Raw genomic sequence first — 16,587 nt, forward strand, 5'->3', positions numbered from 1 at the left:
AGGGTCTTGAGAAATATGTTGGAGCAATTCACTTAGAACCCAACAATGAAGAATACTCTTAATCATATTGCCCAACAAGTTGAAAGCCAAGACCTTGGCAACATGTTTTCAGGATTAGGTACTAGCCAAGGCGGTGGCATTGATTTGTTAAAGATGATTCAATAGATGATGCCAATTGTGTCCCAGGCTCTTACCGGGAGTCCAACCCGGCCATAATCTTTACGCTCTACAGTTGCACTGACCACCGTCCTTGGGCATTAGATTTCTGGAGTTGCAGACTTTAACGATGAGCTCCTAACTGCTGACTTCTGGTATGCTTACCTTTACCGGACAGTTGCACTATTGTTTCTGCCAACGATTGACAAAACTTTCATCAGAAGCCAATAGTTAAGTTTAGGATTTGGGGTATTTGGGAAGAAGATGAACACGGGGTTAAAATGATCTTTCATTATCATCTTTTAGTTTAAGGGTAAAATGGTATTTTGAGTTTTAAAACTAACAGCAAACTAACACCATCAGGTGTAGGGGAGGGAGGCGTAATTCGTTTAAACCCTTGGATCCACGTGTAAATTCGACAAACTACAAGGGAGGGAGACATAATTTTCCTTTATTTATTTTTTTTTTTTTACTATAAGCAATTTTGGGGTGAGGAATAGGTTCCATCTAGTAAGTTTTTTCTGTATTGATGGAGGTGGTAGTGGTGGTCGGGGTGGGGGAGTTGAATTAAGACACTACCAACCAACTCACCCGAAAAGCTTTATTTTTCTCGCAAATTACTCGAGAAGCTTTTCTTGTTTTGTTAGTCACTTGATTGGTTGTGAGAGGAAGAGGAAGAGGAATTTCTTTGGGATATTTTGTAGAGATATGTATCTAATTCTGATGTGATTTCATAGAATGTGGTTCCTTGGAATCAAATTCTTGACAAAATAATTGTTTGGTTTGTATTGATTCTGAATGGTGATTCATCCTAAAAAAACTATTTAGTTACCATGATTCTGTCATTGGGAAACACTTTGAATAACTGTTTCGTTGCCATCAAAGTGTCATTTTTTCCAATATATGTATACAATTATGTAATGATATTTTTATGTCCCTACACTAGTTTTTCAGCACTTTTCTAGTATTATATTACTAATTCATTTGCTAACACCTGGAGAAAAAATCAATCCATTTTTTTTTAATATTATTTAATGAAAATAAAAATACCACAAAGCTAATTTTTTTAGTCATATTTTTACTAATTACTTTTGCCCTTAATCTGAGGTCTCTTAACGTCCTGAAAAATATCACCATACGAAAACACATACATATTGGGTTAAAAAAAAGATGTTCAAAATATTTCATTAAAAGCCTACTTAAATATTCAAAAATTTCAAACACTTTCAATAGAGAATCAAGTGCAGTGATTTCCTCTCCTCCTAGACATCTTCATTTATGAATGTGAAGATTTTTGACAGCATCTAATGCATCTTCCAATGTCCTCATTTTTATCCTTGTTTTGTTTTTCGGAGGTGGAACTGATCAGCACCAGAAGTCTCATTTAATTGTGTGGATCGTTACGAGTTTATTTATTTATTTATTTATTTTTGATAGAGAATAAAAGAAACTTAATTAGAGACGATATGTGATACAATGTTCCTTATGAGATGTGGTGGTTGATCTAATGTTTGTCATGGTTGTTTGGGCTATAGATGCATAGTATTTGACCATGTCAGGTAAGGCTTCAAGTCTACAAGTAACATCTATCATGGATTTATATACAGTAAAAAAAAAAAAAAAAAAAGGTGGTGACTCAAAGGCCAAAAAATATTATCTAGGTCAAATGTTAGGTGTTGTATGATCTCCGAATTGGTCCACATTTCCTTCAGAATCCACCCTCGCCTTTGTCCCTGCTGTGCTCTAAGTAAGAGAGCCCTGGTGCCTCCTTCAGTAGAATTTCCTGTCATTAGATAGTCGGTTATTAGTAAATGTCTTTCCTCATTTTGTATTACCCCCACTACCCAACTTGTTATGGTTTTGATAGTATTAGTAACTAAAGCACATACCATTATAGTGTGGTTAGGCATAGGAACAATTACCAGGTTTTTAAGATGTAGGGCTAAGATTTGGTCTTGTAGTGGATGAACATGGTTTATCGGGGTTGGAGGTTCCATTGGGTGCTGGATAAGGCTGATTCATTTAAGAGCAAGGCTTACAATTCTGTGGGGGTTAGGTTTGTATTTCCTAAAGAGGATGCTATTCCTATGGGACCAAATATAATAAAATAAAATAATAAACATAAAAAATAAATATTCAAGATTGTGTTGTGATATAATGTTAGAATTTAAGAGATACATAATAAGCTGTGGAAAAGATGAGGCGCGGAGGGTAGTGGTATGAAGTCCTAGGGGGTTGGCGGCGCAAATGCATTTTGTAAAGTCGCAAAAGAGGAAGGTGCACCAACGGTTTCCTGTTTGGAATTGTCCAGGGCACAAATATTCTCCATGGGCACCTATTTCCCTATCACATCCAAGGTTGGAAGTCCTCCAAGGGAAATTCTCAAGAAAAAGGTCTTAAAATTTGGATGGATATGGATTTTCCATAAGAAGCGCCACCAGTGTGAGCAAGGAGATAAGCAAGAACACCTGTTGGATAATCCCATACTGTTAGTGGGTGTATCATTATTTAAAAATTTAGTAGCTAATTTAGTGGTTAGGATTCCTGATTTTGAAATGGTGCACCACCAATGGTCCTCATGTGTGCCAATGGGGATTGATAATATTGAAGAAACAAAATGTAAAGGAAGAAAAGAGTAAGAAGTTTAGAATTCCACATATTACCAGACATAAGCTCGCAAACCTTCATAGTCTCAAGGGAACTGGGAAGGTGAACGTCGGCCCAACACAAAGATTTCAGAATGAAGGGTATCTAGGGGTCCCATCCAATATTCACATGTCATTTGTTCCCTACAATACGACGGGTCAAAGTGGAGAAGGTAGGGAGGATACTAATAACACTGTTAAGACCATGACCCCTTCTTTTATAGAGTTGATGGGTGGAAAATGGATCGAGTAAGGAAATACTTGGTAGAAATGATTTGGGCCCAAAGAGACTCGGTTTCCATTAAAAGCCTCCAGCCCAACTTTTAAATCAAGGCCTTATTCTAATTTTTCGAGGTTCTGATACTCAGTCCTCTAAGTAGCTTAGGTTTGCAAACATTTTGCCAACCGATCAAATGTAGCTTTTTTTCCCCTGTGGATCACCATTCCAAAATCTCGAGTAAATGGAGTCTAACTGAGTACAAATGCCTTGTGGCAGCAAGAAAGATGACATAATGTAAGAAGGAATGGAAGCAAGAGTGGATTGCAAAAGAATAGTGCGAGTTGCAAAAGTTAGTAAATTAGATTCCAGTAGGAAAGTTTATTTTTAACCCTATTGACAATATTCTGAAGACTTCTACTTTTACATTTGGTGTGAAATAAATTGGTACTCAGATAAGTAGTCTTTATCCATTTCTTTTATCCCAATTAGGTCACATAATGATCTTTTGCAGCAAGATGAAACATTGGAGCTGAAAGCCAAGCCGCTCTTTGACAGGTTGATGGTTAGACCAGAAATACTAGAAAAAATATCAAGAATGACCGTAATAATAGAGATGTCTATCTGTTTGAGTAACTCGACAGAAAATAAAGGTATCATCAGCAAAGAAAAGATGCAAGATTTCTGGAGCAGTACAAGCAACTTTGATGCCTCTGAACTGGTTTAGATCTCAGTAAAAGGTAAGGTATCGGGCTAGTCATTCCATAGCTAAAATAAATAAGAAAGAGCTAAGAGGACATCCCTGTCGGATTCCTCTAAAGGGTTCAAAAAAATTGTAGGAAGACCCTCCCAATTTTTTAATGGAGAAAGAAGGGTGCTAATAATGAAACTGATCAGATCACCCCATTTTTCTCTGAAACCCAAGACATCAAGGACGCCCCTTGTAAAGCCCCATTCAAGTCCGTAAGCCTTCGCCATGTCCAATTTAAGGGCAACCAATCCTGTTTTACCCCTGGCTTTCTTCAAAAAATTGAAAATCTCTTGAGCAATGACAATATTGTCGGTAATCTACCGCTTAGGGACGAAGGCAGACTGGAAAGGAGAAAATGATTCGATGGAGAACAGCTCTAAGTCGCAAAGCTAGAATCTTTGAGATAAACTTATATGCGACATTACAAAGACTGATGGGCCTGAAATCCTCGACAGGAGAAGAATTAGCTTTCTTGGGAATGACGCAAATGAACATGTGGTTAAGGCCCAAAGGCAAGGTCTAGTCTCTAAAAAAGGTTGTAATTAGCTTAACCACATCTCATTGAATCAAATCCTAGAAATGGTGATAAAAAACAACTTGGAAACCATCAGGGCCCAGGAGCTTTATAGGCTCCAATGGAGAATACTGCTTTCTTAATTTCATCAAAAGATGGAATGCCTTGAAGAATGGTGCGGTCCCCATCATTTAATATGAGAGGGAAGAGGCCTTCAATCAGGTTGTGGTTACTCGGGTTGGAGGTTGAAAAGATGGGAGCAATATGGGAGGTGAAAGCAGTAGCTATGCAAGGGTTTGAGAGTGTGATCCCATCCGGGGAGGTAATGGACTCAATTCTACGACAATGGTAGTTGGATTTGGTGGTGTGGTAAAATCTAGTGTTTCTATCCCCTTCAGAAATGTAGAGGTGTCTAGATTTTTGAAACCAGAACATTTCTTCCGCCTTCAAAACCCAATTAAGATGGGATACAGAAATGTCAACTAAATTCATGGGAGGTGGGGAATGGTCTTCCAGATCGTCGAGGGAATTGAAAAGGTCAGTTTTCAAAGATTCAATGTTCCCAAACACGTTCCGATTCCATTTGGATAGCAACCGACCGAGGCTGGCCCTATGATCAGAATGGTATTTGAAGCTAATTTGATGGTTAACATTATGAGCCACCTAGTAAGATCAAGATGATCATAGCCATCCTTCCACATGATTATCATCAGGCCAAGAATGGTATCTGAAGCTAATTTGATGGTTTACTTGGTAGAAATTCTGCAATAGTTTCAAAATTCTCAAAGACATAGGGAAACTGAGTTTATTAGAGTGGTATTCTAATTCTATACAATAGTCGAAATTGTGTTAAATTTGGTGCAACGAAACTGTGATTCTAAGCCCCGTTTTGTGGAAATTTTAATGGTAAGGAGTAGGACTGCTCGTAGAACAAAAGATGCCATTCTCCAAGTTGCAGCTTTTGTGATCTTGATTCTCTGCTCATAAACACACTTGATAAAGGGTGACTTCAAGTCGCGACTTAAAAGGGAAACCCTGTAACAGGTTGGACATTCAAACAGTGAATCACTTAACCGAAAAACCTTACAAATGTTGATCACTCCAGCATATTGTGTACATTGGGCGAGGTCTCGCAAGTTGAGACTTCTGCTGTTCATGGGCTGGAAATGAAGAAATCAGGCCAGGAACTTTAGTTTTATGCATGGCATGGCTTCAGGCAGGGGCTGGACTGGTAAAAGGTTTTCATTCACTAAACTCCCACCTACACAGAATTCACACACGCACAGTTTCGGATTGAATGAACATGTATTTGGTCATGAATTTGAATGTCCACTTCCAATAATCCCATCACATTGTACAACAGGTTCACCACATATGGATGCATTGTATCAGATCTGTGTGGAAGCATTTTCACCCTTCATATTCTAATCAATCCTTAGCACTTCATATTCCTGACATTAAATCAATGGATTGCAAGTAGCTTTTATACAAGCTGAAAGATACATTCTATGGCTGCCGCATACAACACCTATACATATGTTTGAAAGAATAAATACCGACATACATCTATACACGGCACTAATAATATTTACATGTGCATAAAGAGCATTACAGTATCCATCTTCCCAACATCTGCAGGCTTTAAAAGTCCATCAGAAGTGTGTATGGGCAGGAACTGAGATCTGGACGCGCAAGACCTCATGGATGGCTCCATGGTCAAGCGCCCCAAAAACCTCCCCCTCTTTGGCCATTGCAAGATCTTCCAAAGAGATCATTCGAGGACTCATCACGCAGGCAGAAACCATGAATCCACCTTCCAAGCTTCCACCATCTCACGCACACTTGTCGTTCTGATATCTGGCAGTTCCACAGGGCTTCAACATACTCAGCCTGTGAAATGAAGAGAATTACATTTGCATGAGGTCCATTGATAATTTCCAGCATGGGTGCAAAATCAGTGAAGCTCCCAGTACAATGTGATCTCAGCATTCTACAGGTTGAGCTAACAGTCATGAATTCTAACTACTACATTTAATTTTTTTTTGGTAACAATTCTAACTTATACATTAATACACCCAAACAACTGAAACATGACAAGAAGCAGAACAAAGGCGGGTTTAGTATAACAAACTAATATACGAGGCTATTGGACATTTGAGTGCCTCATGACTCAACGATCAAACAGTCAGTAAATTTTTATTCATTTGGGGTTTTGAGATTCTTGCTGGCCCAAGTTATCCCATAGAAGTTCGATGGTGCACAATTTGCATCCCACCTCTTGAAAGAAAGGAATCAGCAAGGAAACAGCTCATCTTATAAAAGACGCATTTGTAAGAATAAAACATAAAAGGTAGTTTCACGTTGACAAACTGGCTCATAATGGTATAAAGCATGAAAGACCACATCCATAGAGGGTCACATTCAGATTTTGTAATAACATCTTGATCTCTGTTTGTTTGTGGTTTTAATAATATATTACGCATTTCGATTACAGTGTCCCAACTACCTAAAATATCATCAAAATGCAACCAGTCAAATAAAGTATTTAACCAAACTAAGAAATTTTCTATCACTAGCTGAGGTACAAGCCATAAAAATCAAGCAGAATAGTGATTGTGGTTTTTAACTACCTTGAATTAAAATTTAATTAGAATGAGTAAATTCTTCCTTTTTCTAACTTTCCCTCTCTACCCTTTCCTGCTTTCAAAATATTTTGATTTCCATTTTCATATCCAACTCAATTATTTCGAAACTTCCTTTCCATAAGAAACTGTTACTGGGTTATCCAAATTGTCACATACACGAACAAAAGAGGATTGGGAATTAGCATTAAAAAATTGAAATTGACAAGAGACAACCTTGGCAGATGAGAATTGTTCGCCAGCTCCGGCAGAGCTTCGACCTTTGACGTTTAAGACGGGCTGAAAACCATGGAAGGCAATCTCTCTTTGAACAGAAAGATCCATATGGAATCCTAGGCACAGAATTCCCTCCAGAACCGAGAGCAACTACTCAGGAAGCACAATTCAGACCTTTATTTCCCAACAAACCACCCCCCCCCCCCCAAAAAAAAAAAAAAAACCCTAATGAGTAAAGAAGCAAAAAAGAAAAAAACAAGATCCTCACAAGTAAAAGGTAGCGATAGCAAAGGTGAAAAGAGAGAAAAAAAGGGACTTGAAGAAGGGAGCAATGTTGAGGTCATTTACAGGAAGTGAACTCATTGTCCACTCCAACTGGTTCATCTTCTCAAGCTGCTCCCGATTCCTCTTCGTCTTCTTTACTTCTTCTTTTTCTTATGACAATGATACCCTATCACGTCTTCCTTTTCGGCAGAGGAGAGTGCCAAAAATCAAGGGATTAACCTTTGGGCAAATGAGTTGCAGAGAGAGCATGAGTTTTCAGAGAGGTAGAGAGGAAGAATCTAGAGAGAAGTTGCAGAGATCGCATGAGTTCTCATCAGAAATACAGAGTGGAAGAGAGAGAGAGAGAGAGAGACTAAAGACAAGTTGCAGAGAGATCATGAGTAAGAGTACTTACCTCGCTAGTTGGTCCTTTGTTTGCAGGGAGAGAAGCAAGGAGGAGTTGCAGCGCCGATCATTTGCAGCCAAGCCTTCTTCGCTCAAGTGGGAACGAAGATGTCAGTAGAGCAACGGCACCTCAGAATCACAGCCCGATAGAAGTGATTCTGAGGTGGTCTGCGAGCTTTAATAGTAAGGCAATAATCACCTGAATCTTGTATGAGATTATCTATTGAGATGATCTCACATAAGAATCACTTCAAGTGTAAAAAAACATTTCAGCTGAATCATTCGATTCTTATAAGAATTATGGTCACTTCCACCCAAACATGAATTATCACCCAGAATCACAATATCTACACAATCAAAAGAATAGAAATCACAAATCTTCAGGCCCTCCACTCAAGATCTGACTCTTGCTTCACAGAATGCATAAGCCTCTTCTCTAGGCTCTAGCTGTTACAATTTTTGTGTTCATTGGTGCCGGAGGGATTCATTAGCCTTGCTTAGAATGACCTTGGCGATGGTTGGTTACTCCTTTAGATTTTGTTGACTCCACTAAGCCAGAATGAATGTAAACTTTCTCTATTTCCATTTACCAAAGATTCCCAACTTGGAAAAGCCAATAAATCCAGCCTAACTTCCTGTATTTTTATATAGTCATCATTCCCGTGCGTTTATTAAAGTGTATCCTAATAGAACTTGAAACCTAAAATTATGCAGAAAAGAATTGAAATCACAAACAAACAATCACACAATACACATAAAGATTTATGTGGTTCGATAAGACTGCCTAAAGCCATGGTGAGATGAGATATGCTTACCATCAATCGAGAATAAGGTTACAGTCGTTTATCTTCATGCCTCTCCGATTACAGAGAAAACCATCGCACTACAAATATATTGTGAAACCCTAAGTAGGAATTTGTTACCAAAATACCCATGTAGCCCCAAAAAGTTTTCCTTAGACCCTTTGGAATCAGCCACAAATGCAAGTGACAGCATACAAGTCATTGTACCCCAACATGTCCAAACTAAAACGATGACGAATAGTGCATCAGCAGGTACAAAGCTGACAGCCATGGCTGGCCCAATCTGAATTATGTGCATCATCCAAAGTCACACACATTTAAAGATAATATGATTCACTATACTTACTCTGGAGGTGCTTCAGCATTTAGATCAATTCCAAAGAACGGTGAGCTGGGCCAAATCACCTGTGCTCATAAGGCATGTCTCTATCCAGAGCATCCAACCAGTGCCCACGAGTAGGGGATTAAGCCACAATAACATCTGAGATTCTGAATCAAATGAATACAACTATCAAACAGATAGGCTCAAGAAAAATGGACATGGTCATAAAAGCCTCAAGATTAAAGAGAACTGTCAGAACAAAAATTGAACACACCTGATTCAGATGTAACATCTTAATAATGTATAAAACATTGGAAGATAGATCTTGACTGGTACAATATACACCGATGTATTAATGAAATTTAAGGACCAATGAGAGGGTAAAATACCCTCTATAACAAGTCATGGAAGATACAAACTATATAGGTATAATATACAACGAAGATCATGGTGATAAAAGAGAAGTAATTAATCATCATAGGAGACATGGAAGTCCGTAGTGCAGCCAAGTGCATTAGGGTCCTCTGCACCACAGCAATCATAGAACTTGGCAGCATAGGGAGGATCATCAGGTCCAAGTTCGTAATACCTGGGAGGAACGCAGAAAGAACTAGTAAGCACTCAGCAGAGGAAGCCTTCTTCTCTCTGAAAGAGAATAAAATTTAGAATTAGACCAGCACCATAAGGGTTATATTTGAAAATGCTTGTCATTTTCTATGATATTAACTGTTCTTCATGGGCTGAACAATCAGGGAAATTGAAGGTTTGGGTATCCACTGAGAAATTACGGCTATTACAACATTTGACCCACTTGCAGTAGAATGAAGTCAATCATTGCAGCTTCTCTGAAGCAAGTGTGATGAATGTTACTAACCTTCCAACCCCCCCCCCCCAAAAAAAAAAAAAAAAAAAAAGCTTTCCTTTTTCTTTTCGATGAAGTATGGTATTAAACTGTACAGAAATAAGAATTGCAGTGATACTCTGATGTTTAATACACATGTAAGGGTTTAAAACAACAATAAGAAAGCAACTATACTCCCAAGTGTCAGAAGAAATTATAATGAATGATCAACAAAACAGAAAGACAACAATGAGAGGCTTCCAATAATCTACATGGATCCTTGCCCTCCAATCAGCTTTATCCAAGATCATACTTAGGACAATCCCTAGACTATGCATTGTTAGAATATTTCTATGTGGGCTTATATTAATTGGGTTTTTGTGCTTTAATAAAATCAGGCTAATTATATGGTCTAATTAAGTGAGACATACGGGTTTTTAATTACTTTAACATGGGCTGACTAGTGTGGGCTTTAGTTAACCATTGGACTTGTGATGAGTGGGTCCATTGGAAAACTTTATAAATAGAGAGCTAGGTCGCTCCTTTAACCCTAATCTTATTCACAACGTGCACTTTGGACAGAGAGAGGGAGAAAGAGAAAGAGACAGGGTTACTTGTGGCTTCCTCCCTTGTACGTTTAGGTTCCTCATCTAGCCAGAGAAGGTTTTCTATTGTGCTTTGCATTACTATGGATCCCAAACAAGGTACACTTTTATTGATTATAGTTTCTATACCATTGTTCTTGGTGTTCTTAATCTATCTATAGTGATCTATTAGGTCTAAGGATTACATTTTGTGGAGAGATTTTAATCCTACATGTGGTATCAGGGCCACCATAGATTAGGTTTAGAACCATAATCATGTTTGTAAGGGATAGATTAAAGTTTATGGATTGAATCCATGGATTATGGGTGATTAGGTTTAAAACCGTAATTAAAATCCTAATCAAATTTATGAGTGATGGATTATAGTTCTTGGATTAAATCCATGAATTAAAGATGATTAGTTTTTGGAAACTCTAATCAATTAGGGATTATTTTTAAAACCCTAATTGATTAGGGATGAATATTTTGAAATCCTAATTGATTAGGAAAGATTATTTGGAAATCTTAATTGATTAAGGATTATTAGGTTTGAAACCTTAATCAATAAGGATTATTAGGTTTAAAACCCTAATTATTGAGGATGAATAGTACCCATGGTACTGTTAATGGGATTAAAAATAAATAAAAAAATATCCTAATGGATGATTAAAGTATTAAACAATGTTATTAGCATCTAATGTAATTTTAGGGATAATTTTTAGCCCTTTCTCTTCAAGTCTAAAATTACATATTAGTTGGTTTGATGTGAGTGATATTAAGTATATCCCGGCATGAGAGAGTTTCATAAATTTGATGAAGTTGTAGCCACCAAAGTGGTCTTCTTGAGTGAATTTGTGAAATATTGGTCTTATTTGCTAGTGGGATGTCTCTGGTTCTAATGCATAGTCATACACCCAAAGGAGGTGATTGTGTGTTAGAACTTAGAGGGTCACATAGACAGTGTATGGTTGAGAATTTACTGACCCAAGTAATCTATACACCCAAAGGTGATAGCCTATCAAAGGTTGGAACATATTTTCATGGCCGTTGATATGTAGATGCATGTTATGAATTCAGCCCAAAGGTGTTTGCATAATGATGTTTGTGAACTCTTAATTGGTGTACTTATATATTTTTAAGTTACACGGTACTCACATTATGCTAATGATATACATTGTTTATTTTTTCAATCACCTTTTCTGTCAACAATAATATGGTTACTATTAAGGTTCTTACTGGGTCCAATTTTAAGAAATGGAAAGAGAATGTATTGTTTGCCATGGAAATGGCAGATGTTCACACATCCCTTATTATGAATAAACCAGTGGATCTCACTGATCAGAGCATTGATGATAAAAACATGGTGCACGCTACAAGAGTAAAGAGCAATTGCATCTGTTTACTGTCCATAAAGAGGTCGATCAAAGATCACCTAAAAAGTGGTTTTCCCACTAATTGCACTGTTAAGGAGATGATGGATGCAGTGTCACTCAGGTACTGAGTTTCATCGAAACTAAAATAGGAACCCTTCTGCAGAAATTTTTCAATTTGAGGTATGATGGTTCTAGAGATATTAAGAACTATATAATTCGGATGGTGGATTACCAAACCAAACTCAAAGCTTTAAATATTTCTCTTCCTGATCCTTACATTGTCCATCAAGCCTTAAATATCCTTCCTTATGAAATTAGGATCATCAAAACCAATTATAACTCCCAAGATGAAACCTGGACTATTAATAATGACTTGATCTCTAGAGTTGTTACTGAGGAAGAAAAAACTGAAGAAGGAGAAAACCCACACAAATTTCTTTGCTTCTAGCTCTAATTTTCATAAAGGTAAATAGCCTAAATCTCATATTAATAAAGTTGCTCAAGAAACCAATAAGGAGTCTAATCAATCTAGAAATTTGGGTCATAAGATATCCTCTTTTAAGAAGGAGGATGGTCACTGTTTCCTTTATAAGAAAAACGGTTATATGAAGAAGGAATGCCCTAAGTACGCAACTTGGTTATCTAAACGTGAGCATGTAGGTAATGATTCTTTGGCACTTGTTTGTGAATCCTACTTGTTAGAAGCCTCATCCAGTTCTTGGTGGCTAGATAACGGTGCAACTAACCATGTTGCTTTTACCATACAGAGATTCATAAACCGGAGGAAGCCAAATAAGAATGAATCAAAACTCACTATGGGGAACAAAGAACAAGCTGACATAGAATTCGTGGGAGATGTCATTTTAATTCTAGACTCTGGTTTTAAATTGATGTTAAGAACCACATTTTATATACCGTCCTTTAGGCGGAATTTAATTTCTGTTTCAATTTTAGGCTTGTGCGGTTACCATTTTGAAATAAAGAATGCTATGGTTAATTTGTTCTTCAATTCAAATAAGGTTGGTTACTGTACTATGTCTTATGGACTATATAGATTGTGTTTAGCTCCTCATAATATTTATGTCTCTTATAATGTTGAAAGAATTGTTTCCAAAAAGCCTTTACCTAAGGAACAGTCTTATATGCTGTGGCATAAAAGGCTTAGCCACATCTCTAGGGAAAGATTTGAAAGGTTGATAAAGTCTGACATCCTACCCACTCTTAAAGGTGACCTAGAGACGTGTAGACTATTGTAAAGGAAAAATGACCAAGATAAAGTTGACAGTCCATAGTTTTGACCTATTGGAGGTTATTCACACTGACATCAGTGGACCCTATAAGAAATTTGTATTTCATCACATTTATTGATGACTATTCCCGATATGGTTATCTGTTCTTGATAAAGGAAAAGTCTGAGTCTCTTGATAAATTTAATATTTTTAGGACTGAAGTTGAAAAACAGTTGGGAAAAGTTATCAAAGCTGTTAGATCTGACCAGGGTGGTGAGTATTATGGCAGACATGACGATGCTGGACAGGTTAAAGGCCTGTTTGCCTAATACTTAGAGGATTCTGGGATAGTAAGTCAATTTACTATGCCTGGAAGTCTTGAGCAGAATGGGGTGGCCGAAAGGCATAATCACACCCTTATGGATATGATGAGAAGTATGGTTAGTAGGGAAAATTTACCTCAATTTTTATGGGGTGAGGCTTTGAAGACAGCCCTTTACATCCTTAATCGAGTCCCAACTAAGGTTGTTCCATGAACTCCTTTTGAGTTATGAACTAGATAGAAACCTAGTTTGAACCATCATAGAGTTTGGGGTTGTCCTACAAAAGTAAGGTTGTATAATCCAACTTTGAGCAAGTTGGACTCCAGAACTACTCATTGCTACTTTGTTGCTTACCCTGATCATTTAAAAGGGTATCGATTTTATAACCCTTGCAGAGGTCCTAGAATTGTGGAATCACAGAAAGCAAAGTTTCTGGAACTTAACGTGGCCAAGAAGGGTAGTTGTTCTCAGACTATAGAGAACAGTAGTGAGGTTGGGATGACTGTATCGTTTACTCTACCCATTCAAATGGATGTAGAGCCTACTACACCAGTTGCTGCACCTATTGAGATACAAGAGCATGTTGATATAGCTCCTAGTGAAGTTCCTCAGGTTCAGGATGTGGTTGTGGAGGATCTACTCAGGAGATCCACCGGGGAGAGGAGGTCAGTTATACCACCAAACTACATGGTCTATTTGGGAGAATATGACTACGACATCGGTTATGTGATTGAATCAGTTTTTTATTCAGATGCTATTTATAGTCCTCAGATTTGTGGTTGGATGCAATAAAAGATGAGATGTAATCGATGAAACATAATGGTGTTTGGGAGCTTGTTGAATTACCTGAAGGTTTTGCAATGAATGGTTTTGATCATCTTGTATGTAGACTTAATAAGTCTATTTATGGGCTCAAGCAAGCTTCGAGGCAATGGTACTTTAAGTTTGACAGTGTTGTGACATCATTCAGTTTTGTTGAGAACCAAGTAGATCAGTGTATATATCACAAGGTCAGTGGGAGCAGATTTATTTTTTTTATACTTTATGTGGATAATATCTTGCTTGCAAGCAGTGATCTAGGACTGTTGCATGAGACAAAACAACTGTTATCTAGTGAGTTCATAGTTGTCACGGCATCAAATCGATCCAAGGCGGTGGAGGGGTGGCTAATCGATTTGGCGATGAATCGCCCATTATGGCGTTGCCATGGCGGTCAAATCGCCCATGTGTTATTTTTTATTTTTCCTATTTTCTAAAGTTATTCAGTATGCTACTTTTTTATTTCTCCTATTTTCTAAAGTTATTTAGCATGCTACAAGCCTATAATATATACCCTATAACATATAAAACCAACATTAAGTAATATCAGATACCAAAAATCAACATAGCCTTAACAAAATTACCCTGTATTTTACAAAAAATCGACTGCCTAGTGAATCAGATGTGACCTAGAGTCCATGGCGGTGCCATGGTGACGCCTATCAGCCAATGGCGACTGCCATTTGTGAGTCACGTAAATCATAGCACTGCCATGAACTTCTTTTTCAGCCAGGATGCCAAATCGCCGCCTTAGCGAAGCCTAGGCAACTCCATGACAACTATGAGTGAGTTTAACATAAAGGACCTTGGTGATGCGTCTTTTGTCCTTGGCATTGAGATCCATAGGGATCATTTTCGCCGGCTATTAGGTCTTTCTCAGAGGGCATATATTGATCGTGTTTGGAGAGGTTCAGTATGCTGGATTGCAAATCTGGAAATGTTTCAATTCTCAAGGGTGATAAACTAAGCTTATTACAATGCCCTAAAAGTAATATTGAGAGAGATTCAATGAAGAAAGTACCCTATGCTAGTGCACTTGGAAGTATTATGTATGCTCAAGTTTGTACTAGACCAGATATTACTTTTGCAATAGGAGTCCTAGGCAGATATCAGTCAGACCCTGGTCACGATCACTGGGTTGTTGCCAAGAAGGTTTTGAGGTACTTAAAGGGACAAAGAGTTATATGTTGATTTATAGACGTGTTCATAACCTACAGCTGGTAGGGTATACAGACTGACTTTACTGGTTGTCAGGATGACATCCACATCAGTATCATGGAAAAGTGTGAAACAGAAATTGATAACTTCTTCGACTATACAAATAGAATTTGTAACATGCTATGGAGCAGCTACTCAGGTAATTTGGCTCAAGAATCTCATAAGGGAATTGACAATGTTTGATTTTGTGGGTAAACCCATCTAGTTGTACTGTGATAAAAATTCTATTGTGTTGTTTATTAATGTTGCTGCCAAAAACCCCGCTGGTCCAACCTACACAAACACAGACGACGGAGGCCCAGAACTTTGTCTGGGGTTAATCCTCCGACGCTCAAATCAGGGTCGGCGGCATAGTTTAATAAGTGGGTAATGGCGAGAGTCTCAGAACTTACCTTCCCCTTTCTTCCGTGCCTTCTTATATAGCTCTTCAGCCTTAGGGTTTTTTCCCTTTCTTCCCTCTTAGAGTCCTACTAGAATACGTCCAACCTTCTGGGAGAATATTCCCCTCATGCAGACAACGTGACCCCGCGTGATTCTGCGGGCGTGCCTCGGTGATTGAGCGTGCTCGGGTGTGAGTGGTTCCTTGGGCCCTTCGTCTGGTGGGGGACACGTGTCCTAACAGTGACACGTGTCATTACCCCCCACCGAGAGGTTATTTTGGCTATATCAGGAGCCCCCTTACTTCCACTAGGAGCTTCTTCCTGTGGGAGTAACTATCTTCTGAGGTTGACTTGTTCCCTCGGTCCTGGCATTACCAGTGACCAAGGCTTTGGGGTCGATCAAGAGGACCTTTGGCCGCTTCGGATCGGCTTTACTGAGCCCCCTGTCGAAGGTGGAGCCTTCGGTCAGCACTGCTCGGCTTTGCCGAGCCCCCTGCCGAGGTTCGTTCGGCTTTGGCCGAACTCCCAACCGAAAGGGGGACCCTCGGTCAGGCACGTTCGGCTTTGGCCGAACTCCCAACCGAAGGAGGGACCTTCGGTCAGGTCCGTTCGGCTTTGGCCGAACTCCCAACCGAAAGGGGGGACCCTCGGTCAGGTCCGTTCGGCTTTGGCCGAACTCCCAACCGAAAGGGGGGACCCTCGGTCAGGTCCGTTCGGCTTCGACCGAACTCCCAACCGAAGGAGGGACCTTCGGTCAGGTCCGTTCGGCTTTGGCCGAACTCCCAACCGAAAGGGGGACCCTCGGTCAGGTCCGTTCGGCTTTGGCCGAACTCCCAACCGAAGGAGGGACCTTCGGTCAGGTCCGTTCGGCTTTGGCCGAACTCC

The 16,587-nt window shown here is 38.9% G+C and overlaps 1 protein-coding gene across 5 annotated transcripts in view; it reads right to left on the minus strand.

Annotated features, from left to right (window-relative positions):
- Nucleotides 1–5,705: 5,705 nt before the first annotated feature.
- LOC122089894 overlaps nt 5,706–16,587 on the minus strand; it is a 26,969-nt gene continuing 16,087 nt past the window's right edge. For 2 of the 5 annotated variants that reach the window (XM_042659643.1, XM_042659645.1), the window contains exons 3-4: nt 8,960–9,524; nt 5,706–6,173 (exon numbers count right to left, since the gene is read on the minus strand). In XM_042659643.1, the coding sequence (XP_042515577.1) occupies nt 9,404–9,524 (121 nt within the window). In that variant the 3' untranslated portion in view covers nt 5,706–6,173; nt 8,960–9,403. The remainder of the gene's footprint in view (nt 6,174–8,959; nt 9,525–16,587) is intronic. The other 3 variants (XM_042659648.1, XM_042659646.1, XM_042659647.1) reach the window with 3 other exon arrangements.

The sequence above is a fragment of the Macadamia integrifolia genome, chromosome 9 (assembly GCF_013358625.1).
Source record: "Macadamia integrifolia cultivar HAES 741 chromosome 9, SCU_Mint_v3, whole genome shotgun sequence".
Lineage (NCBI taxonomy): Eukaryota > Viridiplantae > Streptophyta > Magnoliopsida > Proteales > Proteaceae > Macadamia > Macadamia integrifolia.